Below are 13,424 nucleotides of genomic sequence, written 5' to 3' on the forward strand. Positions count from 1 at the left end.
TGGGGTCAGGCATGGCCCTGGTGGTTCTGAGAATCAGTGTCACAAACATCCATGCTCCTGTCAGTCCCAAGGACTATAACCCTGCGTAAGCTGGATGTGGTGGTGCATGTCTGCCAATCCAGCACTCAGGAGGCTGAGGCAAGCCCAGCCTGAACTATGTATTGAGACCCTGTCTCAAAAACCAAACCCAAGGCCAGAGATTTAGCTCAGTGGCACTTTGTCTGCTTTGAAAGCACAAGGTCTTGAGTTCGATCCCTGTTACAAAAACAAAACAAAAAAAGAAAACCCACCTAAACCAACCAACAAACCCCAAACAAAACAAACATGAAACGTTAATAGAAGCCTCCCACACAGGCCTCAGACACTCGGCATTGGCAAGAATAAGCAAACTTAAGGGCGTAAATCCTTGTCCCCTTGATACATTTGGTATCAAGTTAGGGCAGGTGCTTCAGATACATCTCCAAAGGGGGCCTCTCAGCCCATACCGAACTCCATGCCTCAGCCTCAGGACACCCACATGCAGAGGTGGAGGCCCAGGGTTCTGGCCTGGGGAGCAAGGAGCCAGGTTGCCCTTGAGCCCCTCACATGCACCCCTGTGCTGCTAGGTGTGTGGACAGCTCTGCACACCACTGCCCGAGGCCTGCCTGTCAGAACACTGTGTTCCCAGGCTGGCAGATGTCTGCCCCACCCGTGGTAATTAGGAACTGGCTCAGTCCGCCACCCTCGGTCCTGTGCCTCCACTGTCCAGCTGCTGGACAGCCTATAAACTGGAGCAAGGAGACATCTGGAGCCACACCAACAGCCACACCAACAGGGACATGCGGAGGGCACAGGCTGCACCCACTGCCTAGGTTGTACCCTTACATGCACTGCACTCACCCTTCCTTGACTGTCCTGCTCCCCAGGACACGTGGGTCTCAAATACTTTTCTTTGGTGGTACTGGGGCTGGGACCTAGGGCCTCCACACTGAGCTGCCTCCCATTCCTTTTTGTTTTTTATATGGATACAGGGTCTTACTAAGTTTCCTAGGTTGGGCTTCAATTTGTGATCCTCCTGCCTCAGCCTCCTAGAGTGCTGAGATGCTGATGTGGGTCATCTCGTGCCCAGCTCCTAAACGCTTGTGACTGTGGGACCTCTGAGGGTGGGGACAGGTTCACACGCCTGCTCATCACAATAGCAAACAATAACAGCTGCTCCTTGGCAGGTCCCTGCCTGGCACACTGTTGTACCACCCTCACATATTTCCTGTCAGTGTTCCCACAGGTGGGCACATGAAGCCAGTGCTCATCATTCACCTTATCCAGGTAGGGAAATTGAGGCCTAGATGGCACAGCCCCTCAGTGCAACAGTAGGGCCCTCCTCCTGGGCAGGATGCCAGGAGCCCTTGTGACAGCTGTACCGTCTCTACAGTGCCCCTCCATGCCCACACCTGCTCACGCATGCCCTGTAGAGCCTGGAGGGGGACACGTCTAGGCTCGTGCCCGAGTTCCCTGTACACCCTGGCACACCCAGCCCCTGGGTGTGTGCACCCTGAAAACCCTCCTGAGTCATGCATGCCTTTAGGCGCCCCCCCAACTGTCCCACGCAGCTTCAGCTGGACCCTGGCAGCACTCAGAGGTCACGCCACCCTGTCTCAGTGGGGGTAACTGTGGCTGCCCAGGCTGTGCAGTGAAGTGATAATGACAGGCAGGGGCAGAGGGGGGTCACAAGGAGCCTCCCAGGAGGCATGCGGACGCTGAGGAATTTGCCGTAGCTCAGTGAGTACTCGGGGCCCGTTTAAGGGCAAGAGGACCAAAGCTCCAACAGCAGAGGTAGATGATGCCAGCCCATGAGACCCCTCTGGAGGCAGGACTGGCCTCTGGGGTTCCCGCATCAGCCCCACCGCTGCAGCCTTGGCTAGGCTGCACCATGGGGGTGGGAGTGGGGATCACTAATCCTGTCTAGTTGGCCTAGCCTCTGCCCAGGGCGCCTGCTAATTCCCAGACCAAACAGCGGGAAATGCTGGGCCTGCTGCCAGCTTAATTTGCTCCCCACCAACCTGGGGCAGGGCAAGGAGACTCCTGGTTCCCACAATCTGAGTCTCCAAGGAATGGGCCAAACTCCCCACCCTTCTATTCCAGGCCACCTCTGCCCATGCAATTGCAGCCAGCATCCCATCTCAGTCTCCCTCCAAACTTGCCACAATAAACATGAATTTGTTACTGAATTAGGTCTGTCTCAACTGTTTAGGTGCAAAGCTTTTGTGCAGTGCCCAACTTGTACAACTGTATGTAAAGATGTACAGCCCCCATCCTGTATCAACAAACACAGCAGTTTAAGATTATTTTATTGAGGAGTGAGAGGGGGGGAGAGGAGGGGAGCAACTACAGCCCCTCAGCCCCACCAGGGGGAATAGACCCCCTCCCCGCCTCCCACACCCCCAAGTGGCTCCCCCTGTACTATGGAGGACTTGTGCAAACTCTGCCCGGGGGGAGTGGGGAGGGTGCAGGATGGGTGGGAAGTGGCAGCAGCTGGGGCTGGGTGGCAGTGCTACTGGGCACTGGGGGGCTTGTAGGGCTCCAGGAGGAGGGCGGAGAAGGTGTTGACCTTGTCGGCCCCCCGCACCTCATGGGGTAGCAGTGGCAGCTTCACGATGTGGAAATCTTCATACAGGTCCTCCATCTGCAGCCGAAGCAAAGGGCAGAAAGTGGCAGTTAGGGGGAAGGAGGGCAAGGACAGGAAATGGGTCCATGGGAGGCTGAGGCAGGAGGATCAAAAGTTCAAGCCCAGCCTGGGCAATTTAGTGACTTAAGATCCTGTCTCCAAGGAAAAAAAAAGGGGGGGTTGATGTGGCTCAGTATGAAGGCCCTGGGTTCAATCACCAGCATGGCAAAAAAAGAAAAAACCAAAGAAAAATCAGAGGGCACCATGGAGAGCAGAGGCCCTGCTGGGCTGGGCGCTGAGATCCGGGCACACCTGGTCCAAGTACTTGGCCTGGATCTTGTGGCGAGCTTCACACATTTTGCAGGGCCTCTCAGGGTCGGGGAAGACGAGCTGGTTGACGATGATGTTGTGAGTGTCAATCTTGCACTTGGCCAGCTCCTGGATCAGCCGCTCAGTCTCGTACAGGGACAGGAACTCTGCGATGCACACGCAGATGAAGGTCGTCTGCTCCTGCAGAGGAGCCAAGACAGGACAGGAGGGGCTGGTTTGGCCCTGTCTGTGTGCCCCCAGCCTCTCTCTCGCCTGTGGAACCATGACTCACAGGGTCCTTGAACTGCTCGCTGACAGAGCGGATGACAGGAAGCGTCTCTTCCAGCTTGGACGCCAGCTGGTCAGCATTCATGTCGCCCAGCCCCAGCATGTTGCACATCTGTGGGGAGGATGGGGTAGGCTTGCTGTGCACCGGGGGCTCACAGAACCAACCCCTGGTCTAGGGTTTACCAACAACCAGGAACCACTCCTTTGATCTCCCACTGGCTACAGGGGTGGGCCCTGGGGCAGACCCCCAAGATTTGTCTAATTCTAGCTTTGTCATTTTGGTGGTGCTGTGGCCGAGGGACTTGACCTCCAAGAGCCTCAGTTTCCCCATCTGTTAACCTTCTGTCCTAGTGCTCCATGAGATGGCACAGATAATGTGCTCAGGGTACTGCCAGACATGCAGTAGGCACTAAGTGAATGTCACACCTGAGGCTGGCACACCAACCACGCCCAAGGGGTGGAGCTGGGGGTGTGTCAAGGTATCACAGTAATAGCAATCCACACCTCACTCTTGTGATCTTGGTTTGATGGACAGCCAGGCGTGGTGGCACAGGCCTGTAATTCCAGTACTTAGGAGGCAGCCACAGGAGGACGTCATGAGTTTGAGGCCAGCCTGATCTACATAGTGAGTTCAAGGCCATCCTGGACTATTTAGCAAAACCCTGTCTCAAAAAACAAAACACCACCCCCACTTCAAGATGCAAAATCCACTTAAAGATTAAGGAAGGTGAGGCCCAGAGAGGTGAAGTGGCTTGCTTGCTGTCACACAGAAAGTAGAAGCTGGCCACCCAGCCTGGGGAAGTGCTGCCTATGGCACTGTGTGGATGGGGTATGGCTGGGTATCCCTCCTCCCCTAGCTCAGGAGGATCCCTCCCACCTGGGGTGGACAAAGAGCTGACAGAGGGGTGTGAGTCAGGGAGGGCTTGGTGGTGGTGAGTCTGGGCTATGTTCCCCATCCCAGCCCCGCATGCCTGTGAGATGAAGGGGCTGATCTGGTTCTTGATCTGCATGAGGCGGCCCAGGCCCCGCTCCACGATGGTGGGGAAATTGAGGAGCCTGAGTGTGTGGCCCGTGGGCGCCGTGTCGAACACCACCACGGAGAAGTTCATGCCCTTTACCAGCCTGGGGGGAGACAGGGGTCAGGACAACAGGTCCCACCCTTCCTCCCAGAGCCCTGCCCTGAGGCAGGCCAGACCTCATGACCTCCGCGTAGCTCATGGCTTCGTCAATGCCTGGGAAGGCACTCATGGCCTCCTGCATCATCTTCTTGCCCATGCTCAGCATGTTGTCCTCCTCGAAGAACTCATCCGGTAGCTCGGCCACACCCAGGCTGGGGTCGATCTCCTGGGGAACGGGACAGGAGGAGCCCAAGCTGCTGGAGCCACTCAGGTGGAGGGGACTTCCACACGGGTGCAGGACTCTGAACACAGGCCTTCCCTTGGAGACTTGGGGTCTCATGCTGTCACACAAAGGGTCAAACCTTCATAGGTATGTGGAAAACTACAGGCTGGGACTGGGACCCCGAACAAGCTCAAACGGCTGCAGGCATTCACATGGCTCTTCCCTATCTGGACCTTGTTTCAAGACATTCCTATAACCAGACCTCTGGTTACTTCCAGATCCTCCCTTCTGTTCATCTGAGACAGGGCCATACTATAGGCTGGCCTTGAGCGTACAGTGATCCTCTTGCCTCAGCCTTCCAAGTGCTGGTATGACAGGTGTGCACCCCCATTCCTGGTTTGCCTCAGTTATTCTGACCATGTCCTCTCCCCCACTCCCTATCATTGTCCCTCTTGGCTAGCACTCTTATCCAGCTCAAGATCTATAGGTTGCTGCTGCTGTTGCTTTCCTTTTTTTGCCACACTGAAGACTGAACGCAGGACCTTTGCACTGACCTGCATCTCTAGCCTTTTTAAAATTTTGAAACAGGGACTTGATTAAGTCACTGAGTTGCCTAGGCTGGACGTGGAACTTGTGTTCCTGTTGCCTCAGCTTCCCATAGTTCTAGGGCCAGCCTGTGCACCACCACGCTGGGCACATAGGTTCCTTCTGCTCCCTCTGCCCTCTGTGGCCGGGAGGATACCTGTTCGGCTTATATCCAGCTCTCTTGCAGTGCTGCACCCTGGGGCCAGAATACACCTGACCAGTCATTTCCACCAGCTCTGTGGTTTGTTTGTTTTGTTTTTGGTACTGGAGATCGAACTCAGGACCCTGTGCTTGCAAGGCAGGTACAGCACCACTGAGCTAAACCCCTGGCCCTGAATTTTCTCCGTCTTATTTATTTTATTTTATTTTTGGTACCAAGGATCAAACTCCAGACCTTGCACTTTCAGAGGCAGGTGGCGGAACCACTGAGCTAAATCCCCAGCTTATTATTTGGGTTTTTTTGTTGTTGTTGTTGATTTGTTTTTGGGACCAGGGATTGAACTCAGGTCCTTGCCCTTGTGAGGCAGGTGGCAGAACCACTGAGCTAAATCCCAGCCCTCCCCAGCTTATTATTATTTTTAAGAATAAGAAAATTTATTGGGGAATAGAAATGAGGACTAAGAATAGCTTCTGAGGGCCAGGGATCTAGCTCAGTGGTTCCACCGCCTGCCTCAAAAATGCAAGGTACCAAGTTTTATCCCTGGCACCAAAAAAAAAAAGCTCCCGAGAGACAGGAGGAATCCTGAATGGGTCCCCCCCCACACCTCACATTTAGAATGAAAGTCAAACTGCTCACTGTGGCTTGCAACGTCCCATACCATGTACCTCTGGTTAGTTGTCCCATTTCCCTTTCCCTTGCCCTCGCTTACTTAGCTCCAGCCACTCTTGTCTCCTCCCTCCTGCCCTTCAAACATTTCTCACTTGTTCCTTTGTGGATATGTTGAGGAAAGGCTGAAAGCGGAGAGGTACTAGATACAGAATGGGCAGGACATGGTGACTTCTGGTGGGAAAGCTTAAGACAGGCTGAAAGCAGCCTTTCTCAGCAGTGAAGAGCTCAGCTCTGCTTCACTTACCATAGCGAAGAGGTTGTCATAGCCTTTGACTTTTGTTGGCACCTTGGAAAACTTCTGGTCAAAAGCATCTGAGATGTTGTGAGCTGGGTCTGTGGAAATGATCAGGACACTCTCACGCCCCTTGGACAGCTGGACTGCCAGGCTGCAGCTGCACAAAGAAAAGGTGGAAATGGAAAGATGGGGATTGAGAGGCTTCAAGGAAAAATGTGGGATGTGGGGTCCCAGGACCAGAAATCTGGATCTCTCTCTCTCTCTCTCTCTCTCTCTCTCTCTCTCTCTTCTTTTGAGACAGGGTCTCCTATGTAGTTCAGGTTGGCCTTGAACTCATTATGTAGCCCAGGCTGGCCTTGAACTCACAACAATCCTCTTGCCTGCCTCAGCCTTCTAAGTGCTAGAACTACAGGTGTGTGCCACCACCACAGGCCATAGATCGGCAATCTTGAGGAGAGTATGGTTCACTCTGGAATCATGCTTAATCCCTGTAGGGAACCCTCTAGACCTCAACTACTGGCCTCTCCACCTGGCCGAGAGTGCTAAGTAAAGTATGGCTAACTGATTCAGTAGGGCCTCATGCTTGCTTCTTTGGTGGGCACATAATGGTTCGGTCCAGCTGCTCAGCTGGTACAGATTGCCTCTGCTCACTCCCCCAATTATAAGCCAAGAATTCCTTTGCACTCCTTGCTAACTTCAGGATGGTTCAGTTCTCTTGTATAGGGGTCTAGGATTCCAGAGAACCCTCCCAGCTGAAGGTCTGGTCCTTTTCCTTTCCCACACTTTCCACTCCCAACTGTTCACCCCACTAAGTGCCCTTCCTGCTCCTCTAAGCTCGCTTGACACTGTCCAGCCGACTGGGACACCTAAGTGCTCCTCTGCCTCCCCACGTGCAGGGGTCACCCGGGTTTTACACTTGAGCCCCAATGGATAGTCCAACTCAGAGAATGCCAGTCCTGAATTTAGGAGGCATCTTCCATAAGCTGCAGATAATTTCCGAAGAGTACAACGCAGAAGACGCAGTTTGTGGTGGGAAAGACTCTCTCTGGTCTCCCTTTACCTCATGGTACATCCCACCGCTTTCTCGCGGTCCCTCGAGGTAGCCTCCTCACCTGCAGGTGGTCTTTCCCACACCACCTTTGCCCCCAACAAAAATCCACTTGAGGCTGCGCTGCTCAATGATGTTGCTAAGCGTGGGCTCCAGCGGCTCCACGTCAGGTGCATCCTCAAACTCGTCTGCCTCAACCCCCCACCCGGCCACCCCCGCCGCCATCTTGAAGCCGGCTCACGTGATCAAGAGGAGCGCACCATGCAAACGCCTGTAGGGGAACTTTGTCTACTACATCCCCGTCGAGGCTAGAAGTATGAATTATTTCCTCATGGCCTAACTTTCATGCGAAAATAGAAACTGTGTTTTTACAGTTTTAAGTTTCTAGGGCTCATTTTATCTACTTCTTGTCTGTAATTACCCAAGAGCTACCCCTGTCTAATGAACACATTGGTACAGCTCAGACTACTCCTTTTCACTGATTGGATCCTAAGTCTAGCAGAGCTCTATTCATTGGATGGGTCTTTTCTTACTTCCACCATTCAAGCTTAATCTCTGGTAGCCGCCAGCCTCTCCTTAGCAACCAGCCAAACACCTGTCCAAGCCAGTTCAGAGACGTTCGAGCCCAGGCCCGCCCCGGGTCCATTCTATAGGCTTAATTTTGTGTCAATCATTTCCCCCATTCTCCAAGTGGAAACATCGCCTGAGGTCCGCCCCGTCTGTCACCCAATTGGCCATGAGCCATCTGGCTCCTACAGCAAACCAATCACGGACGAATTAATAGGTGGCTGGAGGCAGGTCCTCGGTTGAAGGTGGAAAAGGGGCAGACGACTGCAGTGGTCGGAAAGGTTGTCAGACCTTTGCCCAGTACACTGTAAGCACCCGTGCTGGGCAGAAACTACAGGAACTGCGCTCCTCGTAGAAGCAACTCTTACTTTCCGAATACCTTGCACTTGGCTCCGTATTCGAGGGGAGAACCCAACTTCAGCGAATTCTTTTTTGAACCCCTGCTCTGGGGTAAGAAACAAGCTGGGTACCAGGGCCTTGATGGGGCCCCAGTTCAGAATTTTTTTTTTGATACCGGGGATCGAACTCATCTCCTTGAAGAATATTCTTTAACATTGGTGGGGATTCCAGCCTAGAAACATCTAGGCTTCATTTCAGTACTCCAGTTCATAAAAATAACCTTATTCTCAGGCGACGACCCCAGCCCCACTGAACTAGCCGTGTATTATTCCCAGATTTGTGCTTCAGTCCAGAAACAAATGCCAAACCCGAGAGATATCCCCCATTTCTAGTCGGGGGTTGCAGGTTAGACATACACTCTGGAATTAGTTGGGGACCGAAGTTCCCCATATGTCAGTTGAGCACACAGTCCCAAAGGGGGTCTTCACTCAGGTTATACGGCTGCAGACAAAGATTCTAGCCCTGGAAAGCTAATGCCCCCCCAGCTTCTAGCATGAACCTCATGTCGGACAGCAGCTACAGCTCTAGTCCACTTAACGTCTCCATTTCCCGGCAGACCCCGTCAGTCTAAAACCAGCCTGGGTCTCAAAAGAGAACGATAAAAACGCGTAAACCGCCCCGCTCCTTCCTTCCCCGCCCCCTGCGGGGACGTCTCTAGTCCTTACGGCTCTTCCCGGCATGCATTGTTCCGGACGCGGCAAATCGGGCGCCAAACGCGGGGCTGCAGCGGCCTTCCCGGAGTTCTTTGCGCGGCACCTGGCGACAAAATGGCTGCCCGAGGGAGACGGGCGGAGCCTCCGGGCCGGGAGGTGCCAGGCCCTGCGGGCAGCGGCGGGAGCCGATGGGCTGAGTCGGGTCCTGGGACGTCACCCGAGAGCGGAGACGAGGATGTGTCGGGCGCAGGTTCGAGCCCGGTGTCGGGCGGCGTGAACTTGTTCGCCAACGACGGCAGCTTCCTGGAGCTGTTCAAGCGGAAGATGGAGGAGGAGCAGCGGCAGCGGCAGGAGGAGCCGCCCCCGGGCTCGCAGCGACCCGACCAGTCGGCCGCCGCCGCCTCGGGTCCCGGGGACCCGGAGAGGAAGGGCGGCCCGGGCCCCACACTCAGCTTCGTAAGGAGCCGCGGGGGTGGGGGCGGGCGCCGGGACCGGGCCTGGGCCTGTCAGGGGAACTGAGGCCCGGTAAGGGGTTGGGATCGGGCCTCCTCAGCTCGGACGAGGGTGGTCCAAGTCATCCGCAGAGGATGTGGAGCCTGGATTTCAGACGAGAAGGCTCTTGGGTCGAGGACGGGAATTCTCAGATCCTACCCTCGGGAATAAGAGTTAGGGAGTTGCGTTGGAAGCCGCACTCCAAGGTAGAGAATACTGGATTCCAGGATTCCCCTAAGAGCGGCACCTTCTGGACTTTGGATCCCGGGACTTCCCTGCTGATGGAGGGAAGGGGGAAAAGGGAAAATTTAGTTCCCGAGTCTGTTCTGACTAGACTCAAACCGCTCACTGATTGACCTTAGGAACTAAGATTGCTTGACTTCTCTGCATCTCATTTAACCAATGTGTGTTTATTGAGCACCTTACCTTGTGCTGGGCATTGTACTAGGTGCTGCATATGCGGGGTTGAAGCTGACAGATAAGATCTCTGGTCTCCTGGGGCCTCAACAGGCCTGTCTTCATTTTCTGTAATTGCAAAAACGGACATCATCGCATCTTCTGATGTAGTTAGTGTTCTAGAGCTTAGCACAGAGCTGTCTTACATGCAGGGCTAAATCTGGTTCTCAGCTGGGGATTTTTCCTCCCTACTGTACCTGTGTATTTGGCAACATCTGGAGGGCCCGGAATTTACATCAGTGGCACCATGCCAGCCTCACAAGGGCGAGGTCCTGAGTTAGATCCTCGGTACCAAATAAAATAAAACACCTGGAGACATTTTTGGTTGTTAAAAGTAGGGGAGGCAGGCTTGGTGGCACACACCTGTAATCCCAGCACTTGGGAGACTGAGGCAGGCGGGTTGCCACAAGTTCAAGGCCAGCCTGGGCTACACAGTGAATTCAAGGACAGCCTGAACTGCATAGTGAGATCCTGTCTCATAAAAACAAAACAAAAAAGACCTGGGGAGAAGGTGCTAGTGACATCTATGGGTAGAGGCCAGGGATGCTCTCACCATCTTTCATTGCATAGGAACCCCCTTCCCCAATGATCTAGCTCAAAATGACATTTCTGCCAGATTGAGAAGCTCTGGGTTAAATGAATGGGGCATAAGTTGGGCACAGTCATACGTGTCTGTAATGCTAGCACTCTGGGAGACTGAGGCAGGAGGATCACAAGTTTAAGTCCTGCCTGGGCAACTTGGTGAGACCCTGTCTCATAAAATAAAAGGGCTTTGGGGTGTAGCTTAGTGTAGATGCCTTGGGTTTAATCATCATTATCACATACATACATAATAAAAATAAGTGGGACATAGATTGTTAGCTGTGAGCTTTCTCTTTGTCTGGTGTTAAGATCAAGTCTCTGTAGCGTGGAAGAAAAAGTGTTGATTTGAGAATAATGGACTAGGGGTTAACACCTTGGATCCAGCTGCCTGGTGTTGGGCAAGTGATTTAATCTCTGAAATCCTGAGTTTCTTCACCTGTTATAAGTGGGTGTCAGGGCTGGAGATATAGCTCAGCGGTGGGTGCAATGCCTGCCTGGCAAGTGCAAGGCTTCAATTTGATTCCTGGCACCAAAAAAAGAGTGAGTGTGAAGACTAGGGGTGTAGCTTGGTGATAGTTTGCCTGCTTACTTAGCATTTAAGGCCCTGGGATGCATCCCCAGCACCATACAAACAAAAAGGAAAGAAAGAGCTGGGTGTGGTGGTTTGCACCTGTAATCCCAGCATTTGGGAGATTTGAGACGGGAGGATCACAGCAAATTTGAGGTCAGCCTAGGCTGTAATAGTGATTTCAAGGCCAGTCTGAGCTAGCTACATAGTGAGACCCTGTCTCAAAAAATAAAACGAAAGAAAAAGGAAAAAATGCATGAGAATTATCCCAGCAGCACCTCAAGCCTTATTGAGGGGTGTAGGCAAAATGATGTGTCTGGAGCCTGTCATGGCCCCTAGAGCACAGGAAGCCCCTAATCCAGAGGTGATGTTGCGATACTAGGGTCAAAGTCTAGAGAGAGACATCTCTCTGAGGAAGAGCAAAACTGTCAGAGTCTGAGTTGGTGTGACAGCTGAGAGTCTGAGTACCCTTCCCCTTCTTGATGGGAGCAGCAATATTTGTTAGTGTGTTTTTTATGTGTTCATTAAAGGACCATTGTGCCCATGTTCCCCAAAAAGGCCAGACCATGTTTGCTCAAGGGGCATTGGTGTTGCTTCGTGGTTAAGGATACCACTAATGGCTTAAATCCTTTTGATCCCAAATCCAGCTCTGATGTTTCTTACCAGCATGATGTGTCCTCAAAGAGTGTTTCACTGTCTATGAAATAGGGACTTTTATAACTTTTGTTTTAGGATAACTGTGAGGGTGGAAGGAGGCGACAGAGTCACAGCATTTGGCACTGGGTTTGACGTACAGTAAGTGCTCAATAAAAGAGCTGTTGCTGCCACTGTGGTCCCTGCTAAGGGAAGGTGAGGCCTTGCCCTAGAGAGTGAGGCAAGAGCTGTCTTCAGTGAGGCCAGGCTCCCTGGGAGAGAAGCCGGGCCCCAGGGCTGCCTGGGCACAGTAGGCCCCGGACAGGCGCTGAGTCGCTTGTGCTCCTCTCTGATTGCTGCGCAGGTCGGCCGGCTGGTGGAGCTGGGCATGGCGTCGGGACGGGCCACCAGGCCAGGCTAGGAAGGTGTGGTGGGCCTCAGCGCCGCCAAGGCCAGGCCTGGCTCCTGTAACCCTTGCAGTCTTCTGTCCCTTCACCCAGGTGGGCAAACGCAGAGGCGGGAACAAACTAGCCCTCAAGACGGGAATAGTAGCCAAGAAGCAGAAGACGGAGGATGAGGTGAGCAGGCGGGTGGGGTCTGCCCTTGTTACCTTCTCCTTCCCTGGCCAGTGTCCTTTCTGACTGGGATGGGTGTGCCAGGTGGGGTGAGAGGACTTTTAGCAGTGTCCTGGATAACTTGACTCTGTTTCTTTGTCCCAAACCCAGGGTCTTCATGGTAATACTGGGGATGGGTCAGCTGTCTTCGGACAGTCCTTGTCCTGGTTCCTCACCTTGATTTTTTTTTTTTTTTTTTTTTTTTTGCGGTACTGGGAATTGAACTCAGGACCTTGTGCTTGCAAGGCAGGTGCAGTGTCACTGAGCTAAATCCCCAGCCCCCTCACCTCCTTGGCATCCCTCCCCTTCTCCACTCCATCCCCCACAGGTATTAACAAGTAAAGGTGACGCATGGGCCAAGTACATGGCAGAGGTGAAAAAGTACAAAGCCCATCAGTGCGGTGATGATGATAAAACTCGGCCCCTGGTGAAATGAGCCCCCTCCCCGCGTGCCCAGGCCTGGGACTCTGCGATGTACATAACTATTTAATGCGGCGGCGGCGGTGGCCTTCCCCGAGGACTGATACACAGAAGGAAACCGAGGTGCTTCCCGCGGCCGCGGATGATTCTCCAGGACTCTTTTTTTACCTTGAGCACTTGTCTCCTGAGACTTAACTAGAACAGTGGTTTACTGTCCCCTTTCTTCCACCTCTTTGCTCTCTCTGGCTCTTTCTATCTTCCTTTTCTTGCCTTTCTCTCCCTGCCCTTAGCCATCACTTCTGGGAAGTAAAAAACTTGATTTAGTGCGGGAGCTGTGTGCCTTGTCTGTCTTCTTTGCACTCTCAAACCCAAGTTCTCCCTCTCCTCGGCACCACTGCCCAGCTTGGAGGGGTGTGGGTGGGAGGGGACACACACACTCCCCATCATCCTGGACTCACCTCAAGAGCCATCACCTTTCCTCTCTGACTGTACACAATCTTTTTTTTTTTTTTTTTTGGTACCGGGGATTGAACTCGGGTCCTTGTGCTTGCAAGGCAGGCAGCAGAACTGCTGAGCTAAATACCCAGCCCATCTGTAGAATCTTAAATCCTGTGTCTGCAGTCCCATGGTGGCCGTGACTTGGGGTGAAGTTCAGTGGTATTTTACTTCCCTGACATGTGCGAGACCCTGGATTCCATCCCCAGCAACACACACACACACACACACACACACACACACCCCCACCCACCCATCCACCCATG

The 13,424-nt window shown here is 53.3% G+C and overlaps 2 protein-coding genes across 5 annotated transcripts; one reads left to right on the forward strand and one right to left on the reverse strand.

Moving 5' to 3' along the window:
- Positions 1-2,316: 2,316 nt before the first annotated feature.
- Positions 2,317-8,978, reverse strand: Get3 (guided entry of tail-anchored proteins factor 3, ATPase). Of its 3 annotated transcripts, none has more exons than XM_033757443.1 (7): positions 8,911-8,978; positions 6,241-6,388; positions 4,437-4,585; positions 4,213-4,363; positions 3,246-3,353; positions 2,957-3,154; positions 2,317-2,662 (listed from the first exon to the last, which is right to left on the reverse strand). In XM_033757443.1, the coding sequence occupies exons 2-7, from the start codon at positions 6,241-6,243 to the stop codon at positions 2,531-2,533; spliced, it is 741 nt and encodes a 246-aa protein (XP_033613334.1). In that variant the 5' UTR covers positions 6,244-6,388; positions 8,911-8,978; the 3' UTR covers positions 2,317-2,530. The 3 variants fall into 3 exon arrangements, with proteins under 3 accessions (XP_033613334.1, XP_033613333.1, XP_010611662.1); XM_033757442.1 differs by lacking the exon at positions 8,911-8,978 and adding an exon at positions 7,813-7,835; XM_010613360.2 differs by lacking the exon at positions 8,911-8,978 and adding an exon at positions 7,344-7,531.
- Positions 8,928-12,992, forward strand: Trir (telomerase RNA component interacting RNase). 2 transcript variants are annotated; one of them, XM_010613361.3, is made up of 3 exons: positions 8,940-9,354; positions 12,130-12,207; positions 12,572-12,992. In XM_010613361.3, exons 1-3 carry the CDS (start codon positions 9,013-9,015, stop codon positions 12,677-12,679), a joined length of 528 nt encoding a protein of 175 aa, XP_010611663.1. In that variant the 5' UTR covers positions 8,940-9,012; the 3' UTR covers positions 12,680-12,992. The 2 variants fall into 2 exon arrangements, with proteins under 2 accessions (XP_019061476.1, XP_010611663.1); XM_019205931.2 differs by lacking the exon at positions 12,572-12,992 and having other exon boundaries at positions 8,928-9,331; positions 12,130-12,206.
- The last annotated feature ends 432 nt before the right edge of the window (positions 12,993-13,424 follow it).

The sequence above is a fragment of the Fukomys damarensis genome, unplaced genomic scaffold (assembly GCF_012274545.1).
Source record: "Fukomys damarensis isolate Sample0158 unplaced genomic scaffold, DMR_v1.0_HiC HiC_scaffold_30, whole genome shotgun sequence".
Lineage (NCBI taxonomy): Eukaryota > Metazoa > Chordata > Mammalia > Rodentia > Bathyergidae > Fukomys > Fukomys damarensis.